Source organism: Rousettus aegyptiacus, unplaced genomic scaffold (assembly GCF_014176215.1).
Source record: "Rousettus aegyptiacus isolate mRouAeg1 unplaced genomic scaffold, mRouAeg1.p scaffold_m13_p_4, whole genome shotgun sequence".
In the NCBI taxonomy this organism is placed as follows: domain Eukaryota; kingdom Metazoa; phylum Chordata; class Mammalia; order Chiroptera; family Pteropodidae; genus Rousettus; species Rousettus aegyptiacus.
The window spans coordinates 123,148,325-123,165,734 of NW_023416307.1; the positions used below are offsets into that span (position 1 = coordinate 123,148,325).

Below are 17,410 nucleotides of genomic sequence, written 5' to 3' on the forward strand. Positions count from 1 at the left end.
TAAGAGCTGCTGCGAGAGATTTGGGCACACCGACTGGAGTAGCTATGGCCCTCTGTAATTCAGCCTTCCCTGTCTGTCCCAGCTGTGCTGCCCACTCGGGCCCTGCCTGGGCTGGCCCAGATGTGCCAGGAGGAGAGAGTGAGGGGGAGCAACATGTCCAGTTCCCAGCTCTGACCACCAACCCCCCTTCTCGCGCAGTGGGAGATTCCTGACCATTTTAAGAGAAGTCTGAAACAGCCTTGTCAGAAATCTAAATCCGTCCTGGGACAGGGCCCTGGGACAAGCTATTCATAGAACCTCCCAGAATAGCTTTGGCCACCTGTTAGGGCAGGCATTCCAGGGCGAGGATTTGACCCAAACTGAGGTGAACCCAAGCTCGGGCCCTACCCTGGGGTCCCTGGTGAATTGGTTCCCAGGCACATTTGTCACCAGGCCAGAATCACTGCTAAGAAACTAGGGTGGGGACAGTGAGAAGGAATTTCTATGATGGGCAGCGTGAAGGATCCAGACTGCTCCACTGCTGATGCTGTGTGGCCCAGGCGGGGCTGCCGTCCTCTCCGAACAAGGGTGTTTTCTTCTATCCCTGGGGCAGGAGGGAGGTGGTGACCTCGAGAGCCATCTCCAGCTCAAATATTCTAGGGTTGATCTGGGACTGTGAATTTCATAAGCACCAAATGGGGCAGGAGACGTCAGAGCTGACCCGACTCCCATCTTTACTTGCCTGCTTCATGTGCTCAGCTGTACACCATAGTCATTCATTCTTTCACTTGTTCATGCTTTCCTTCACTCATCTGTTCCGTCCCTTTCTCCTTCACCCACTCCCTGCTCCTCCTCTGTCTTCTGTGTCCCCGCCTTTCCCAGCGCTATCTCAGCAGGGCTGTGCCCAGTGCTCGCGCCGGGCCAGGCTGGCTGACCAGGCCCTTCCCTGCAGGGAGGGCTCCTTGAAGGTGGGTGATAGGCTGCTCAGCGTCGATGGGATCCCGTTGCATGGTGCCAGCCACGCCATTGCCCTGGCCACTCTGCGGCAGTGTAGCCACGAGGCGCTCTTCCAAGTGGAGTATGATGTGGCCATTCCAGGTGAGCTGGGAGCCTGAGGGCTAGGATTGGGTAGAAAGAGGCCCAGGAGTGTGGGGAGGGAATAGTGGGCACAGATCCGCTAGAAAAACTGTGTGACCTTGGACCAGTCACTTAGCCTCTCTGAGTCTCTCTGGGCAAGAAACACTATGCACCAGCCATTGTTTGATTCACTGGGGAATTCAGCTGAGGATGGTACAGATGAGATCTCTGTTCTTATAGAGCTGACATTCTGGTGGGGAGAGACAACAGTAAACAGAAAAAATCAATTAGCAATAGTAAACAGAATAAATCGAATATGGAAGGTATCCGATGGCAGTAAGTGCTGTAAAAAAATAAAATCAAGGAGTGGGATAGGAAAGGCTGGGGTGGGTGCCCTTTAATGTGCAGCCATTGAGTGAAAGAAAGGCCATTGGCTGGGCCAGCTGGTATGAGAGGAGGAACATAGAAGGGGTCTGATTCAGGAAACGTGATGGAAGTCAAGTTGGCTTGATTTGCTGATATTTGAGCATGGTGCTAGGGCATAGAGCAGTATGAGCTAGGTTTTGTTTCTGAGCCACTTGGGTTGGTCAGTGGGGGTTCCATTTTCTGAGATGGGGAAGGGTTGTAGGGGCCACAGCAATTCAGTGCCAGCATTAGCAGGCTCTCAGTAAATGTGAACAAACTACTATTGTGCAGCAAAGTCCTATAGTCAGAGCCCCTTAGACATGAATCCCTGCCTTTCCTCTGCTGCACAGTGGCCGTGTGGGCTTGGACAAGGCCTTTACCTCTGCACGCCTCAGTTTTCTAGTCTGTATAATGGGTTCAGTGATCCCTCCCTGACAGTGAGAATTACATCAAGATAGCAGAATGAGGCTAGGAATGAAGTACTCAGTATTTGCATTTCAAACTCTTCTTTCCTTCCATGTGCCAGATATCGTGGCCAGTACTTCAGGGTCCTTGATGGTGGAAATAACCAAGACGCCAGGGTCTGCTCTGGGGATCTCACTCACCACTGGCTCCCACCGGAACAAGCCAGTCATTACCATCGAGCGCATCAAGCCGGCCAGCGTGGTGGACAGGTGAGAGACGTGATGGGCTCTGTCACAGTGAAGGGCAGATGGGCAGGGAGACAGGCTGCCCAGAACTCTGTCCGACCAGACCAGCCTCCCCTTGTTCACTCTCCCACTTGGTCAGGAGTGGAGCTCTGCATACTGGAGACCACATCCTGTCCATTGATGGCACCAGCACAGAATACTGCTCATTGCTTGAGGCCACCAAACTGCTGGCCAGTGTATCGGAAAAAGTGCGACTGGAGATCCTGCCTGTGCCTCAAAGTCGGCAGCCGCTGAAGCCCTCAGAGGCAGGTGGGTCCCCTTAAAAGGTCTCAGGACACGTCTTATGTATTAACTCATTCTGATTCTCTCCATTATCCTAGAAAGTGGCTACCATCCCATTATACAGGTAATGACAGTGAGGCACAGAGGGGCTAAATGACTTGTGCCAGTGCCTGGCAGCTGGCTCTAGAGTTGGCCAAGCCCCTGGGTGAGGGTGGGGGTGCTGTGCAGGGAAGCGGAATCAATGGACTGAGACAGTTGGGTCCTCACTCCTCCATCCAAGGATGCATTGTACCATGCTGGATCCCTCAAAGTCCCACAGCAGAAGGAAGAATCAGTACAGGGCCTGGGGCAGTCTGGAAGGAAGTGTTACATGGCAGCCAGTTTGGATGATCAGGTGAGGGAGGCAGGATCTCTGGGGTCCCCTAGGAAGCATGTGCTTAGATGGAGTAGAAGTGCAAAGAATTCACTGGGTCTGGGGAGATATGCAAAAGGTTGAAGGGGGAGGATGCAGGTCTGAGCAAGCCTTGGCCGGCCCAACGGGAGCCTTGCCTGACACACAAGTTGACCCTGAGAGCCCAGCATGGGGTAGAAATGACCACACACCCTGAGGGCTCAGCCCCTGGCCGAGGCTGCCCAGGGCACAGCCCCTGAAGCAGATGCCATCTGCCAATTGCACTCCTCAAAGCTGATGGGTCAGTTCTCAGGCTCCAGAATCTGCTAGCCTGGTTCAAACCCTGCTCCACCACCTCCCACCACGGGCCTTGGCTGGGTCTGCTTTTCCTCCCCTATCTCTGCTGCGTGGCTGAGCCCTGAGAACAGTGCCCTACACATCGTGCATGCCTAGGACACATGAGTAGAATCCTGACTGCCTCACTTGGCTCAGGGGAAACTCAGGATCTTCTGGTCCTGCTTTCCTCACTTCATCTGCAGATGGGAGCGCAGCCTCCAGGGGGCGTGGTGAGTTCACTCCCTCAGTCCCTGATGCCTGCACCTCTCTCTTCTTCTGCTGGCCACAGTGAAGGTGCAGAGGAGCGAGCAACCTCATCGCTGGGACCCCTGCATGCCCTCCTGCCATAGCCCCCGGCCGGGCCACTGCAGGACACCCACCTGGGCCACACCTGCTGGCCAGGACCAGAGCCGATGTAACGTGCCCACCCCACTGTGGCTTATGCATGTATCATGGGGAGAAAACCAAGACTCAGAGAAATTAGGGGACCTGCCCAGCATCACCTGGCACATTAGTGATGAGATGGGCCTCTGTCCTCCGCAGCTGGGTTTCACCAGGTCTGTGAAAACCCTGCAGTCCTGAGGCCCAGAGGGCAGTGGCTTGCCTGAGGTCACAGAGCGAGTGGTTGAGGGGAATGGGAGAAGGCATCCCCACGACCCCCTGTGGTTGGGTGGCTTCCTGGCACCCACTGTGGAGGGCCCTGCTACGGTTCACGGGGCTGTGCTCTCATCTCCCCAGCCTTATCCTCGACTCCATTTTCCTCGCCAACCATGAACCACACCAACCCCAGCACCCTTCCCCGTGGATCCCAGCCCATGAGCCCCCGGACCACAATGGGGCGGAGGAGGCAGCGAAGAAGGGAACACAAAAGCTCATGTAAGCCATGGTCTCTTCCCTTCCTTCTGGGTTGCCTGTATGCCTGAGAGAGAGATTTGCTTAAGAAGGATATTTGGGAGCAAAACTCCAGATGTGTGTATGGCTTGTTAAAAACACAAGTGGTACACCAGGCTATCATGGATGTTTGGACATGTTGTACACTGCATGAGGACACACCAGAGGAGCGCCAGTTACTTACTTTGTTCACTTTAGTCTTGATTTTTATCATGAAAAGTTCCTAGCAGGTGGTGGCAAAGTGTCTTGAGGACGGGATACCTTTTCAGATTTGCAGGAAGGTCTCACAGTAACTCCATTTCGTTTTTTTATTTTATCATTCAGTCCTGATCCATTTAAATGTGTGGTCTAACTGTGTATCACTTCTCTGACATTTTTTAAATTTCCTCTAAGACAAAGACACACATGCCTGAGACTAGCTATCTGGAATGTAATAATTTTCACTTTTACTATATATATGCATGTGTGTATATGTGTATGTGTGTATATATATATAATTTTTACTTACCTTTTAATTATAGACTTTTTTCTTTATGATTACTATATATATATATTTATATATTTCCCTTTTGAATTGAAGGTATTTCAATATTCTAAAGAGTGAATAAACATAAAGACAAATAGTAGGGATGACAATGCAGTAGTCATGTGGAAGTAGCAAAAGTCACAAGAATGCCCAGAATTTTGAAATCTTTCCTGGGAAGAGTCTTTCCTTTGTTAATGTAAAAAGTGTAACCAGCCTCCTACTATGTGAATTGCAAAGGCCTCCAGGAAGGATAGGGGGTCAAACTGGGCCATTTGGAATTGAACCAAGTGAGGGAAAGGAGGAATACAAGTTACCTGGTACCTGAAAGGAGCTAAATATGGTTGTGAGCTTCCAAGCAACAAAGGTGAAAAGGGAAACAGATATCAGAGTCAGCTGAGAAATAAAATACACCTTTACCAATCACCTTTATCGGCATCAAAGCTGGGGTGGTATAGATGGAGAGATTTGGAAATGCTGTTCATTGGCAGGGGCATGTGGATGCTGGAGGCTGTTGGGACCCCTTACCTGTCCCCTTCCTAAAATGAGTGACTAATAAAGTATCATTGTTATTATTGATTATAATAGTTAATTAATTAGATAACGACATTTTGAACACTTATGTACCATGCATCATTGTTATCAGTAGGTTTATAATAGTGAAAACATATACAAAGATAATAATATAATATACCCAACAACATAATATATTTTACATATTGTAATATGTAATATGAAATATAACAAAATAATGTATAAAGACATAATAGTATCGTATTAGTTATAGAATAAAATATAAAAGTAAATCTTATTTAATAAATGATATCAAATATCTATATTAAATTTTTTATTTTTCAATTACGGTTAGCATTCAATATTATATTGGTTTCAGATGTATGGCATAGTGTTTAGACATTTCTATAACTGACAAAGTGAAGTGATCCCCCATGCCATAATTTACATCCCATGACTATTTCGTAACTTCCAATTTGTAGTTCTTAATCCCTTTCTGATATGCACATTAATAATACAAATATATTTTATATACAGAATATAAAATATTATAAAGTAACATAATATATCAAATAGTTATATATAAAGTTATCATATAACCAAACAATTCTACATCTAGGTCTTTGCCCAAGAGATATGAAAGCATGTCATGTACACCTAAAAACTTATATGTGAATATTCATAGCAGTATATTTATTTTAGCCAAAAGTTGGAAACAATCGAGATGTCCATTAACATATGAATGGATAAACAAATGTGGTATATTCATACAATGGGATATTATTCAGCCTTAAAAAGGAATGAAATTTTGATGTTTGCTACAATATAGCTGAACCTTGAAAACATTATGCTAAACAAAAGTAGCCAGACACAAAAGAGCACATGCTATATGATTGTATTTATATGAAATGACCAGAATAGGCAAATCTATAGAGAAAGAAATAGATTAGTGGTCGCTTGGGGTGAGGAGAGATGGGAAGATTTGGGACTATATCTAAAGGGAACAGGGTTTCTTTTTGAGGTGATGAAAATGTTCTAAACTTGATTATGGTAATGATTATGCAACTTGGTAAATATGCTTAAACCATTGAACTGTATGCTTTAAATCAGTGAATATTCTGGTAAGTGAATTATATCTCAATAAAGCTGTTACCAAAAATAACATAATATATATTATAGTTTATAATAGCATTATAACATAGCTAACTTAACATAGCATTTGACATAACATAATTTCGCCGACCCTCAGAACTTCTGTTTTCCAACATGACAATCCCAAGAGCTGCCTTCCTTAATCCTTGCCATAGCCCTGCTAAGTAAGAATCATGACTCCATTGTACAGATGAGGAAGCTGAGGCTCCGAATGGGCTGTGACTCGGCTGGCCCCAGGATAAGTCAGAACGCCCACTCACTTGTCCCTCTGACTCCAGGTCCTTGGGCCCAGGGGTGGGATGGCTCCAGCAGGAAGGGCTGGCTGTGTTGCGCCCCCTGAGTGCCTTGCCCACCTGCCCTGCAGTGTCACTGGCCTCCAGCACAGTGGGGCCAGGTGGGCAGATTGTGCACACAGAGACCACAGAGGTCGTGCTCTGCGGTGACCCCCTCAGCGGCTTTGGCCTCCAGCTCCAGGGCGGCATCTTCGCCACCGAGACCTTGTCCTCCCCACCTCTCGTGCGCTTCATCGAGCCCGACAGCCCGGCAGAGAGGTGAGCCTATACCCCCTCCCCACTCGGCCTGCCACTCCTCAATTCAGGGGCTTGTGGATAGCTAGGGAAACTGAGTCACACACCAAGCCTGGCTTTGTAAGTGTATCTCACTTAATCATCACATCAACTCCATCACCAACCCCATTTATAGATGAGGAAACCGAGATGCAAAAAGTTGACTCACTTGCCCAGGGTCACACAGCTCAGAGTGACCTAGGACTTGAACTCCTACCTGTCTAAAGTCATAGTACTCTATACATACATCTTGTAAGGCATGACATCATCCGCATTGGACAGACAAACTGAGGCCCATCAAGATCATTTCCTTAGCCAGAGTCATTTGGCAATTTGCCTGAGGATCTCTAGTTGGTGCAGGGCAGAGCTGAAAGTCACACCCCAGCCCTGCGCTTGCACAGTGTTCCTGTCTCCCAATGGAGCCGTGATGGTGATGGAACTGCTTCTCTCTGCTGGGCCGCCCGGGGTTCAGGTGTGGGCTGCTGCAGGTGGGGGATCGCGTCCTGTCCATCAACGGCATTGCCACTGAGGATGGGACAATGGAGGAAGCCAACCAGCTGCTGCGGGACGCAGCACTGGCCCACAAGGTCGTGCTGGAGGTCGAGTTTGATGTGGCAGGTGAGTGAATGCCCTTCATCTCCTCATGCCTTGGGACCCTGTGCTCCCTCCTCTCCTTATCCTGGTCTTGCCTGGTACAAAGGCACATGGACTTAGCACTGACAATGGGAGGGAAGGCCCTAGCAGGGTGAGGGGTGGAGTCCACAGGCCAGTGTGAGGCATGAGGGGTTTTACATTGGAACGAGGACATAGGGAGGGCAGACTGGGGCCGAAAATACTCCATGCTCCTCTGCAATGTTTAGGCAAAGACCCCCAAACAACAGCTAGGTTTAGAATTCTGGTCCTGGGATTGAGACACTCTTTGACCTTGGACAGGACACTTCCTTCCTCCAGCTTTATAATAGCAAATAAAATCCTTCCACTGCAGGGGATATTGCTTGGGTTAGGTGAGATAAATCACATGAAAACACCCAGCTAAGGCCCAACACTAGATAATAGGTGCTCAGGAAATGGTCACTAGATTTGAATTGGGTTGGGTTTGGCCGTAGGGAACCCCTGGCTGGCAGTCATGAGGTCTGGGTCCCAGTCCCAACTCTGCTCTGACCAGGTGAATTGATTGTTTTGGTACAATCTGTCAAGAGGAAGAAGCAGGATAGGCTTGGGAAAGTGACTTTTTGGGGTCCCTCCCAGCCAGACCAGAATGGGTGTGAGGCCAGGTCTCACACGGATCCACATCTGTTTGTACCCAGAGTCTGTCATCCCGAGCAGCGGCACCTTCCATGTGAAGCTGCCTAAGAGGCGTGGTGTGGAGCTGGGCATCACCATCAGCTGTGAGTCCCCTGCCTGCCATACTGTCCTGGCCTTTCCATCCCCAACTGCCCTGAGAGCGGAGTGGGCTCACCTGCTGGGAGAAAGAGCACACTGCCTGGCCAGGGGAAAGGCTCCCGGTGGGAGGACCAGCCGACTTGGGTTCTGTCCACCATGCAACTCCCAGTGGTGTCCTTAGGCAAGACTAGAGCTTCTCAAAGCCTGGGTTTCCTCTTCTCCACAATGGGAAGCCTTTGGGGTCTGCTGCTAGGGTGAAGTGGCTTAAAGACATCTAACAGGTGGGCCTGGTTTGGTTTTCTGTCTACCTCTGTGTGCCCAGAGCCCAGAAGAGGCCTGAGACACAGTAAGTGCTTCATAAGTGTATCTCACTTATGAGATACACTGGCTAGTCTGTGTCCTCATTCTTGTTTGCCAAAGAAATGTAAGTGAGGGACTGGAGAATGAAAAAAGAAAGGTGGACTGCACAAGCTTAAGAACACTCTGAACTCCTATGGCTCCCATCTCACCCTGCGTGAGCAACTGAAGTCCTCAGGGCCGACGACGCCATTTGCGGTCTGGTCTCTGTGACCACTGACTTCGCCTCCTGCCATCTTCCTCGATCGCACTTCTCTAGCCACTGCTGACCACCTGGCTGTTCCTTGAACACCTCCGTTCCTTCGGGCCAAGGGCCCTCGCACTGGCTGTTCCCTCTGCCCTCTTCCCCACCCCCTTCAGGTCTTTGCTCAAATGCCACTTGGGCAAAGCCTTCCCCACGCCTGGTTAAAATCTCACTGCCCTCCGCATGGTTCTTATCTTTCTTTATTTTTCTCCATAGCACACTTTATTACCTAACAAACTACTTTTAAGTTTTGTTGATTAGAGGGTAGCTCCATAGTATAGTGATTAGCACGTCTGCTTTACACACAAAAGGTCCTGGGTTTGTGCCCCAGGCGAAGCCGCAGACCATACCCTGGGTGCACCAGGCCCCCCCTTGAGTGCGCCAGGGTTGCCAGGCCCCATGGCTCACCTGGCCCCAGGTACATGCTGCAAGCGTGTGGGAGGAAACACCCTGCCTTCAGAGATCCAGTTCTTAAGGGGAAAATGGCAACATCCATAGGTCAGGGGTGGAAATGGGGGGATGGGAATTAAAAATTTTGTTGGTTATCTGTGACCCCCTGCCCCTGCCCCCCATACTAGATTGGTAGCTCTTAGAGGGCAGGGATCTTTGACTGTCTTGTTTACTGATATTTCCCTTCCTGGCACATAGCAGGGACTCAGGAATGTTTGATACATGAATGAATGAATGAATGAATGAATGAGTCGGATGAATTGATGAGCGAGAATGAGGCTGAGGAACTAGGGCCTGGCTCAACAGAGCTCTGTCCTTGGGAGCCTGAGGAGAAAGGAATTGGGGTAGTGGGGGTGAAGACCCCCCTCACCTGGCCACAGCATCAATACGCTCACTGCCCTGCTGAGGTGGCCTCCTGGCAGTTGTCCTGTCTGGCCATGGCAGTGCGCAGATTGGCGGGCCGACCCCAGGTCAGGCAAGGGATACCGGGACACCATTCCCCAAGGCCCGCCTCTGAGAATAGACGACTAGTATTGCCATCCTGTGTGGAATGATCCTCAGCCCCCATATGGGGCTTGATGGAGGGGCAACTGTTCAGAAGGGCAGCTGCTGCTGCAGCTTCCTCCTGCCCCAGACTCTGCAGTTGATGGAGGTGGGACTTGAAGCAAACTAGCAGAGGAGAGGCTGCTTCTAGTCCAGTAACCTCTGGGCAGGACCACCAGGTCCAGTTACATGGCTTCTACATGTCACAAGGATGCCCATTTAAGGCAGGCTCACAATTTTCTTACAACTTCTCAAAAGACTGATTGGAAGGGGCACCTTTGTCTCATCTGCAAAGATGCCATACAAGCTAGAAGGGGCTCTTACAGCCTGGTCACTAATGGGAAAACCCATTAGCCCAAATGGATTCTTCATGCAAGAAAACTTAGCCACTCATGTGACACATATTGTCTCAGGCAAGGAGTATATGCAGGAAGTTACTGAGGAGGATGCTTGGGATCAACACCTGTGAGCAATGAGGGACACAGGATTGGGCACAGGGAGATGTTGAGCTGCCATGCAGTTGCAATAGAGGCTCAGCCAATCCCATGGAGTGCTCTCAGCTGGGAGGCCCCGGAAGTTGTCCTGAGCTGAGGCTGGGAGCTGGGCCCTCACCACCTTGCATGGATCAGTCATCAGATGTAGGCTGCACCTAAGCGGGGTGCTACCTTGGATAAGGCTGCTCATTTGGCCAAAGGCAGTTTCCAAAGCAGGATCCAGTTGTGAGCTGTCAGCAGCCAGCGCTCCCTGTAGCTAGGGAAGGAAGAACTCCGTTCTGGAAGAGTCGCCCATGTCTGGGTCCTCACCCTGTGCCACGTGCTGGGGGCACAGACACCAGCCAGACACTGCCCCTCAAGGAGCTCAGTTTGCTGGCAGATGGGCTAAGCAAGAGGAAAAAAGAGCCGATGTGGATTGAGTGAGTACCTGCTATGTGCCAGGAGCCATGATAGATTTTGTGCCTAGCTGTATCTCAGGACATCTCTATGAGGTCTGTGGCATTATACTCATTTTGCAGAGGGGAAACAGAGGCACAAAGAGGCAAGGTAATTTGTTCACTGCCACCCAACCACACCAGTGGGAGCAGGGCGTGTGGCTTTGCTCCCATGCCCCAATCCTTCCTCCCACCAAGGCTGAGATCATCATAGGTCAGAGTCGTGACCTCTCTTTTTCCAGCGGCCAACAGGAAGCGAGGGGAGCCCCTAACCATCTCTGACATCAAGAAAGGAAGTGTGGCACACAGGTAGGGGTGTCCCTGGGCCCGGGGCAGGGCAAGTAGGTAATAGGGGTGAGGATGGCACCAGTATGTGCCAGGCTCCTTCCTGCCCACCACCCCTGCTCATGCAGGACCGGCACCCTCGAACCAGGCGACAAGCTGCTGGCCATCGACAATATCCGCCTGGACAACTGTGCTATGGAGGACGCCATGCAGATCCTGCGGCAGTGTGAGGACCTGGTGAAGCTGAAGATCCGGAAGGATGAGGACAACTCCGGTATGGCCCCCACCCTGCCCTGCCACCTCTTGAGGTCCACCCTCCAGACCAGCGAATTCTCAGCTTGAAATTTTGGGCTCCCTCTGGTCAAGGAGGGACAGTGGTGGGCGCCACCTGAGGGCTAGCTGAGGGAGACTCCTTAAATGGACAGACTGGGGAGGGGCAGCATCACAGACATCTCACTGTCCCTGGGGTCTGGAGCCCTCCAGGACCCTTGTGAGGTTGGTACGGGATTTGAGGCAGTGCCTAGGTCCCCCATGCCCTGCACAAAGCCTGGCAGAGGAGACACAGGGAGCATCTGTGAGCAGATGAGCGGATGGGGTGTGAGTGAAGGACAGGATGCGCCACTGCGCGGGTGGGTGTGTGAGTGAGTAAGCAAATGCTACAGACTGGGCCACATCTGAGGCCAGACCCGTGACATAAGTGAGTGAACTAGACAGAAGGTAGGAAACATGATACAGGCTGAGAGACAAAAGGGAGGAGTGAGGACCGTGGCCACTGGAGGGCAAATCTCTTATTCAGAGGAGTGACTGCCAGCCACCCTAGAAAAGAGGGTCACTTGTGGACAGATTTCTTTTCCTTTTATTTAAGAAAAGCTGGAAATCTGTTCTCTTCTTATCATGATTATCATTATTACCATCATTATTGCTGTCATTTTGTGTGGTGTGTGTAATCTATATTTTAAAATATTGGTTCCTTGGCTTGCTGCTTTTGTTCCTGAATGATGTTTGGGTGGAAGAAAACATTTCTAGAGGCAAAAGATGGCCTCGGGGTCCCCAGGTCGCACCATCTGAAGCCATGGCACTAGTGAATGTGTGAGTGAACGGATGAGTATCAGTGCGTGAATAAGTGTACCAAGGTTTTAGGGGGCTGGGGGTGCCCAGCTCCTGGGCCACACCCAGCTGGACCCTGCCGCAAATGGGCATCACTCTTGCAGATGAGCAGGAAACCACAGGTGCCATCAGCTATACGGTGGAGTTGAAACGCTATGGGGGTCCCCTGGGCATCACCATCTCGGGCACAGAAGAGCCTTTTGACCCTATTGTCATCTCCGGGCTCACCAAACGTGGTCTGGCAGAGAGGTGAGCTGGGGCTCTGTGGGGACACACAGGGCAGGCTGGGGACCCTCCTGGGGCAGGAGCTGCCCTTTGAGATCAGCCAAACTGGATTCTGACCTTTGTTCTGACATCAGTGCTCTGGGAGGACACAGGGCCTGTGCCTTCCCTCTCTGAGCCTTAGTTCTGTAGAGGCCGGTCAGCCCCAACAGACCTCCTGACTCCAAATCAGTGCTGGATAAATGTGTGCTAAGCCCTCTGCTCCCTCCCCACCTGCAGGGTCCACCTTTCTGGAAAATCAGCACTGAGACCCTTTCCGAAGCACCCATGGTGCCTACAGAGTACGAGGACCGTCCCAATACCTGGGTCCCAGCACAGCCTGGGGCTTTTCCTGGTGCCCCGGGGGCCTGCCCCTACGCTGTCTTCTCCCTTGGAAAGTACTCCCCAAACTGTGGCATCTGGGGGAGCTTTGAGAAGTGGGGTGTCCCAGGATCTCAGTGAATCTGAGGTCCAGAGGTAGAAGGGACCCCAGTGTGGGTGAGACAGAGCATTCTCCTGTCAGCTGTGCAGTAAAATCCCTGCACTGAGAGAAACTGGCTGTGAACGAGAAGCCAGACCAAGCCAAAGGGGCAGCTAGAGATAGGTCCCCCGAGGAGGAGCCACCGGTGGTGAGGTGCAGCAGCAGGGTGGGAGGGATTCAGTGGCTGAAACTCAGGACAGCTCCCTGTCAGTCACCACTCCTGGAGCGCCCCCTGCTGGACGCCAGGCAGATTGCAGAGGCCAAGGTGGAGAGTTCTGACCTCAAATGTCTTCTACTTCTGAATTTACTGAGTACCTACTGTGTGCCAGCCTGTTCTGGGCACCAAGGACTCAAGAAACAATTCGCCCCTACCTTTGCTGGGCTGATCTAGCTCGGCTGTCCAACTGCAATATAACATGAGCCACAAATTTATAGCTCAAGGTCACATAGCTAGTATTTGGCAGCTAGAATGTGTGATTCATAAACTTTCTAGTAGCCTCATTAGAAAAGTTAAAAAGAAACAAGTAAAATGAATCTCAAATATATATGTATTCCAACGTGTAATTAATATAAAAATTATTAACAAAACATTTTATATTCTATTTTTTTATACTATGTCTTCAGAATCTGGTGTGTATTTTATACTTTTCAGCACATCTCAATTTGGGCCAGCACATTTCAGGAGCCCAGTAGCCACATGTGGCTAGTGGCCATCATACTGGACAGCCCAGCTCTGACCCCCTCCCTGCACCCACCATTCTCTGATTCACTCACTCCTTTGGTCCCTGGGGGAGCTTGCTGGGTAATGCTGGACATGAGGGCAGATGGCGCTTGAGCTTCTGTGAGTTCCCACTTTGGGCAACATCTGCATTTGGGGTTCAAGACTCCCTCGGTCTCTTTCTCCCCCGCCTGAATCAGGTGCATTCTCAGCATCTGCTGCAACTTCTCTCTGCATCCTTAGCCCTGGCCACCCCTCAGAATCACCTTCCCTAACCCCACTCCCATACTGTTTAATTGCTCAGAGGTGGAGACCAGGCATCTGCATTTTGAAAAAAGCTCCTGAGGTCATTCTAATGGTATCTAGGTAGAAAACCACTGGGCCCCAGGGATTATGCTCATTCTCTAGGTGGGGAAACTGAGGCCCAGGAAGAGGGAAAGTCTACCCATGTATTTCCGCTAGGTGGAAATGTGAATTCATTCTACCCACCCAATATTCAGTAATAATTTGATAAAATAGATATTATTATCCCCACTTTATAGACAAAGAAACCGAGACTCAGGGCAGTTAAAAAAACTGGCCCAAAATCACATAGCTAGTATTTGGCAGCTAGTTTGTAGAATTCAAACAATACTCAAAACTCGTTCTTAACACTAGCTCCAAAACCTAACTTTACAGTTAGAATAATCCCCTCCCAGATTCTAGACTTGACATCTTCATTAATGCAACTCAATATCACACTTGCATTTTTTGGCAGCTGGGTTTAACTGAGGTCAGCCAGGCTTGTGCCTTGGGGTTCCTGGTTCCTCGAGGGCAGAACCCCACTCTGAAGCCCTTAGTATCTAACTTTCATCATCTGCCCTGTGCCTCCTCCCCAGGACTGGCGCTATCCATGTTGGGGACCGTATCCTGGCCATCAACAGTGTTAGCCTCAAGGGCCGGCCCCTGAGTGAGGCCATCCATCTCCTGCAGGTGGCTGGTGAGACCGTCACACTGAAGATCAAGAAGCAACTAGACCGTGAGCCTCACTTTCCACCCTGGGGCCATCCAGCTCATTTAGGACAAGAGACCCCTCTGTGCCTCTATGCCAGGCTTCGCGTGCCCGACCTCATAGAATCCTTGCTAACCCCTATGGGAGGATACCTGGGAAAGCTAAAGAGACATGGCTCAGGGGAATGATGAGCCCGAGGTCACACAGCTGGTGTGGGGCAGTCTGGGTCTAAATCCTGCTCTTCATCACCTCCTGCTTCTTAAAGCTGCTGTACCTTGTTTGTTCCTGGCTTCCCCTGACTTTGTCCCTATGCATTGGTAGGGAGGCCACCATGTGCAGTGGAAGGAGCCTGAGCTTTGGGTTCTTTCTTCTAATCTAGCTCCACTATCGCTCACCATGTGACCTTGGGCATGCTGTTCAGCCTCCGTGAGCCTCTGTGCTCCCGTCTGTGAAACAGGTTTGCCTGTTGGCATGGCACCTCCTACGTATTAAACTGCCCAGCAGCAGGCATGGGAGTCTTAGTGCCTCTGAATTCACAAGCCAGACTCAAGTGGGAAAACTAAAGCTGGCTGAGCATCTCTGTGACTTTGAGGTCATAGGCCAGTGGTAGTGACTCCTTCTTTTCCTCCTAGGCCCTCCACCTCCCCGCAAGTCGGGCAGCTTCAGCGAGGCCAGTGATGCGGATGAGGACCCACCAGAGGCACTCAAAGGAGGCCTGGTGGCTGCTCGGTTCTCGCCTGCTGTGCCCAGTGTAGACAGCGCTGTGGAGTCCTGGGACAGCTCGGCCACAGAGGGTGGCTTTGGGGGCCCAGGTAACACCTCAGAGCCCTTGAATAAGCAACATGCTCTCTCTGGGTCTCCCCGACTGCCAGGTCTTTGCAGGGACTGTTTTGTCTGCCTAATTTTCATTATTCCTCCTCTTCTAGCTCCATTCTTTAGGGACACTTTTCTTAAAGGCAGACCCAATTAGGCCCCACAGGGCCCCTCACTCCTCAAAGAATGGACCGCAGGCCTTCATACATCTTTTGATTAGAGTCCACAGCACCACAGCACCCCACCTTGAGGTTAGAGACCACGCTGGTCTTCTTCCGTCTTTCTCACTCCTAGCCTGATGTACAGCACACAGCAGGTGCTCAGTCCATGTTCATTGCATCCAATTAAAGATGGGAAGGCAGAAAGCCCCCTCCTACTCCATCCTAAAGACCCAGCTTGGGGTGGGCTCCTCCAGGGTGCCCTCCTAGGACAAAGGTTCCCCTGCTCATGCATGTGGAGATCTGCAGGTGGCCTTGGGGCTTAGGGGACTCATTTAAATATGTGACTACGGCCTTCTGGCCTCTGTGACCCAGAGCCACAGAGACTCCCCAAGGCCCAGCCCAGGGGAATAGTGAAGTGAGGCCTATAGGTGGCCTTGGGTGGCTCCCAGCCCTGGTCCTCACTGTGGGTCTCAGCTTCCCCAACTTGAGCACTTTATCAACACCTCTCAGCTCATCCCCTGTGGCAGGACCTTCAGAACTCTCAAAGGCAGGGAGCGAGGGATGGTCAAAATATTGGACTTTCCTCTCTGGCAGGGGTCAGCTAAGCCAAGCCCAGTGGAGCTATGACAGGGTCCTGGAGCCCTGGGCAGTAACTCTTCTGCCAGATGATCAGGGGATCTGGGCATTTCTGGAGTAGGAACCTGGGTGGCAGGGGCCCTCAGGACACTCTGGGTAGTCATGCGGGCCCAGTGAAGGCAAAGACTTATCCAGGGTCACCCAGTACTGCTAGGAAATGGAGCAGGATGGAGGGTAAGCTAAGGGCTCAGAGAGGATACAGACACCCCTCTTTCCACCCGCCAGGTTCCTATACTCCACAGGCCACATCCCGGGGCATGACCCCCCAGGAGTGGCGGCCCAGCAGACTGAGAAGCAGCCCCCCACCTACTGAGCCCCGGAGGACGAGCTATACCCCAGCGCCTGCCAATGAGAGCTTCCCCGAAGAGGAGGAGGAGGAGGAGGAGGAGGATTGGGAGCCACCAACTAGGTCTGTGGTGGGAGCACCATGAGGAAGGAGGCAGTGGTCGTTTCTTGGCTAGGATGGATGAGGGTGGCTGATTCCTGTGCCAGAGTGGTGGGGGCAACGGAAGAGTCTTGTCTGGCCTTCAAGGAGGGGCACTCCCTAGGAGAAGAGAGGAAGCATCAAGCAGATTATCTCGGTTGGGCTGAGATGGGGGAAAGGGCATGCTGGGTGGGGGGCACCGCAGGGGCAGAGGTGTGGAGGTGGGGAAGCAGCATGGGGCCTTGGATGTGGTGGTTTTTGTAGTTTTGTCTTTGAAGGACTCAGCCTCACCCCCTCATGCATGTGGAGCTGGCCCCATCCTGCAGAGAGCTGGCCCCATCTGGTCTTAACCACCCCCTTCCCATGTCTGTTTTTGGTCAGGCAGTTCCCTCTGCCCAGAACACCTTCCCCTCTTCTCTCCTGGCCAACACTTATTTATCCTTCAAAAGCCAGCTCAAATTCCCCTGCCTCTGGAATGCCTCCCTCCCTCCTCTGGTACCCCTAGTTGCTTGGGTGAGGCTCGTAGTGACACTGACCACCTTATACCTACCTGGTTAGTTACCTGGCTGTTGTCTCTTCTGCATGCACCCCTAGCTTGGTGCCTGGCACCCATTAGGTGCTTATACGCACTTCGTGAATTAATCCTCAGATCCTGGAAAACAGAGGCCAGGCCTTATTCACCTGTATAACCCTGTGCCCAGACAAGACTCTTCTGGTTCATAATGTTTGCAGAATTGGTTTGAATGGAGGGAATGTCCTTCAGCCTTGGTCTTCTCATCTTTAAAATGAATCCTCAGCTCAGTGATTCTATTACACTATTTGAAAGGCAGATTCTGGCCCCACACTCATACAGAGGGTCCCTA

At 51.1% G+C, this 17,410-nt stretch overlaps 1 protein-coding gene across 3 annotated transcripts in view; it reads left to right on the top strand.

Moving 5' to 3' along the window:
• Positions 1-17,410, top strand: part of GRIP2 (glutamate receptor interacting protein 2) — a 53,987-nt gene that overhangs the window by 27,992 nt on the left and 8,585 nt on the right. For 2 of the 3 annotated variants that reach the window (XM_016141858.2, XM_036219798.1), the window contains exons 7-20: positions 932-1,077; positions 1,988-2,135; positions 2,251-2,420; positions 3,410-3,535; positions 3,859-3,996; positions 6,564-6,750; positions 7,238-7,383; positions 8,073-8,153; positions 10,913-10,979; positions 11,084-11,229; positions 12,167-12,311; positions 14,401-14,540; positions 15,146-15,325; positions 16,349-16,532. In XM_016141858.2, coding sequence (XP_015997344.2) covers positions 932-1,077; positions 1,988-2,135; positions 2,251-2,420; positions 3,410-3,535; positions 3,859-3,996; positions 6,564-6,750; positions 7,238-7,383; positions 8,073-8,153; positions 10,913-10,979; positions 11,084-11,229; positions 12,167-12,311; positions 14,401-14,540; positions 15,146-15,325; positions 16,349-16,532 — 2,004 coding nt within the window. Of the gene's footprint in view, positions 1-931; positions 1,078-1,987; positions 2,136-2,250; positions 2,421-3,323; positions 3,351-3,409; positions 3,536-3,858; positions 3,997-6,563; positions 6,751-7,237; positions 7,384-8,072; positions 8,154-10,912; positions 10,980-11,083; positions 11,230-12,166; positions 12,312-14,400; positions 14,541-15,145; positions 15,326-16,348; positions 16,533-17,410 lie in introns of all 3 variants that reach the window. The other variant, XM_036219799.1, reaches the window with a different exon arrangement.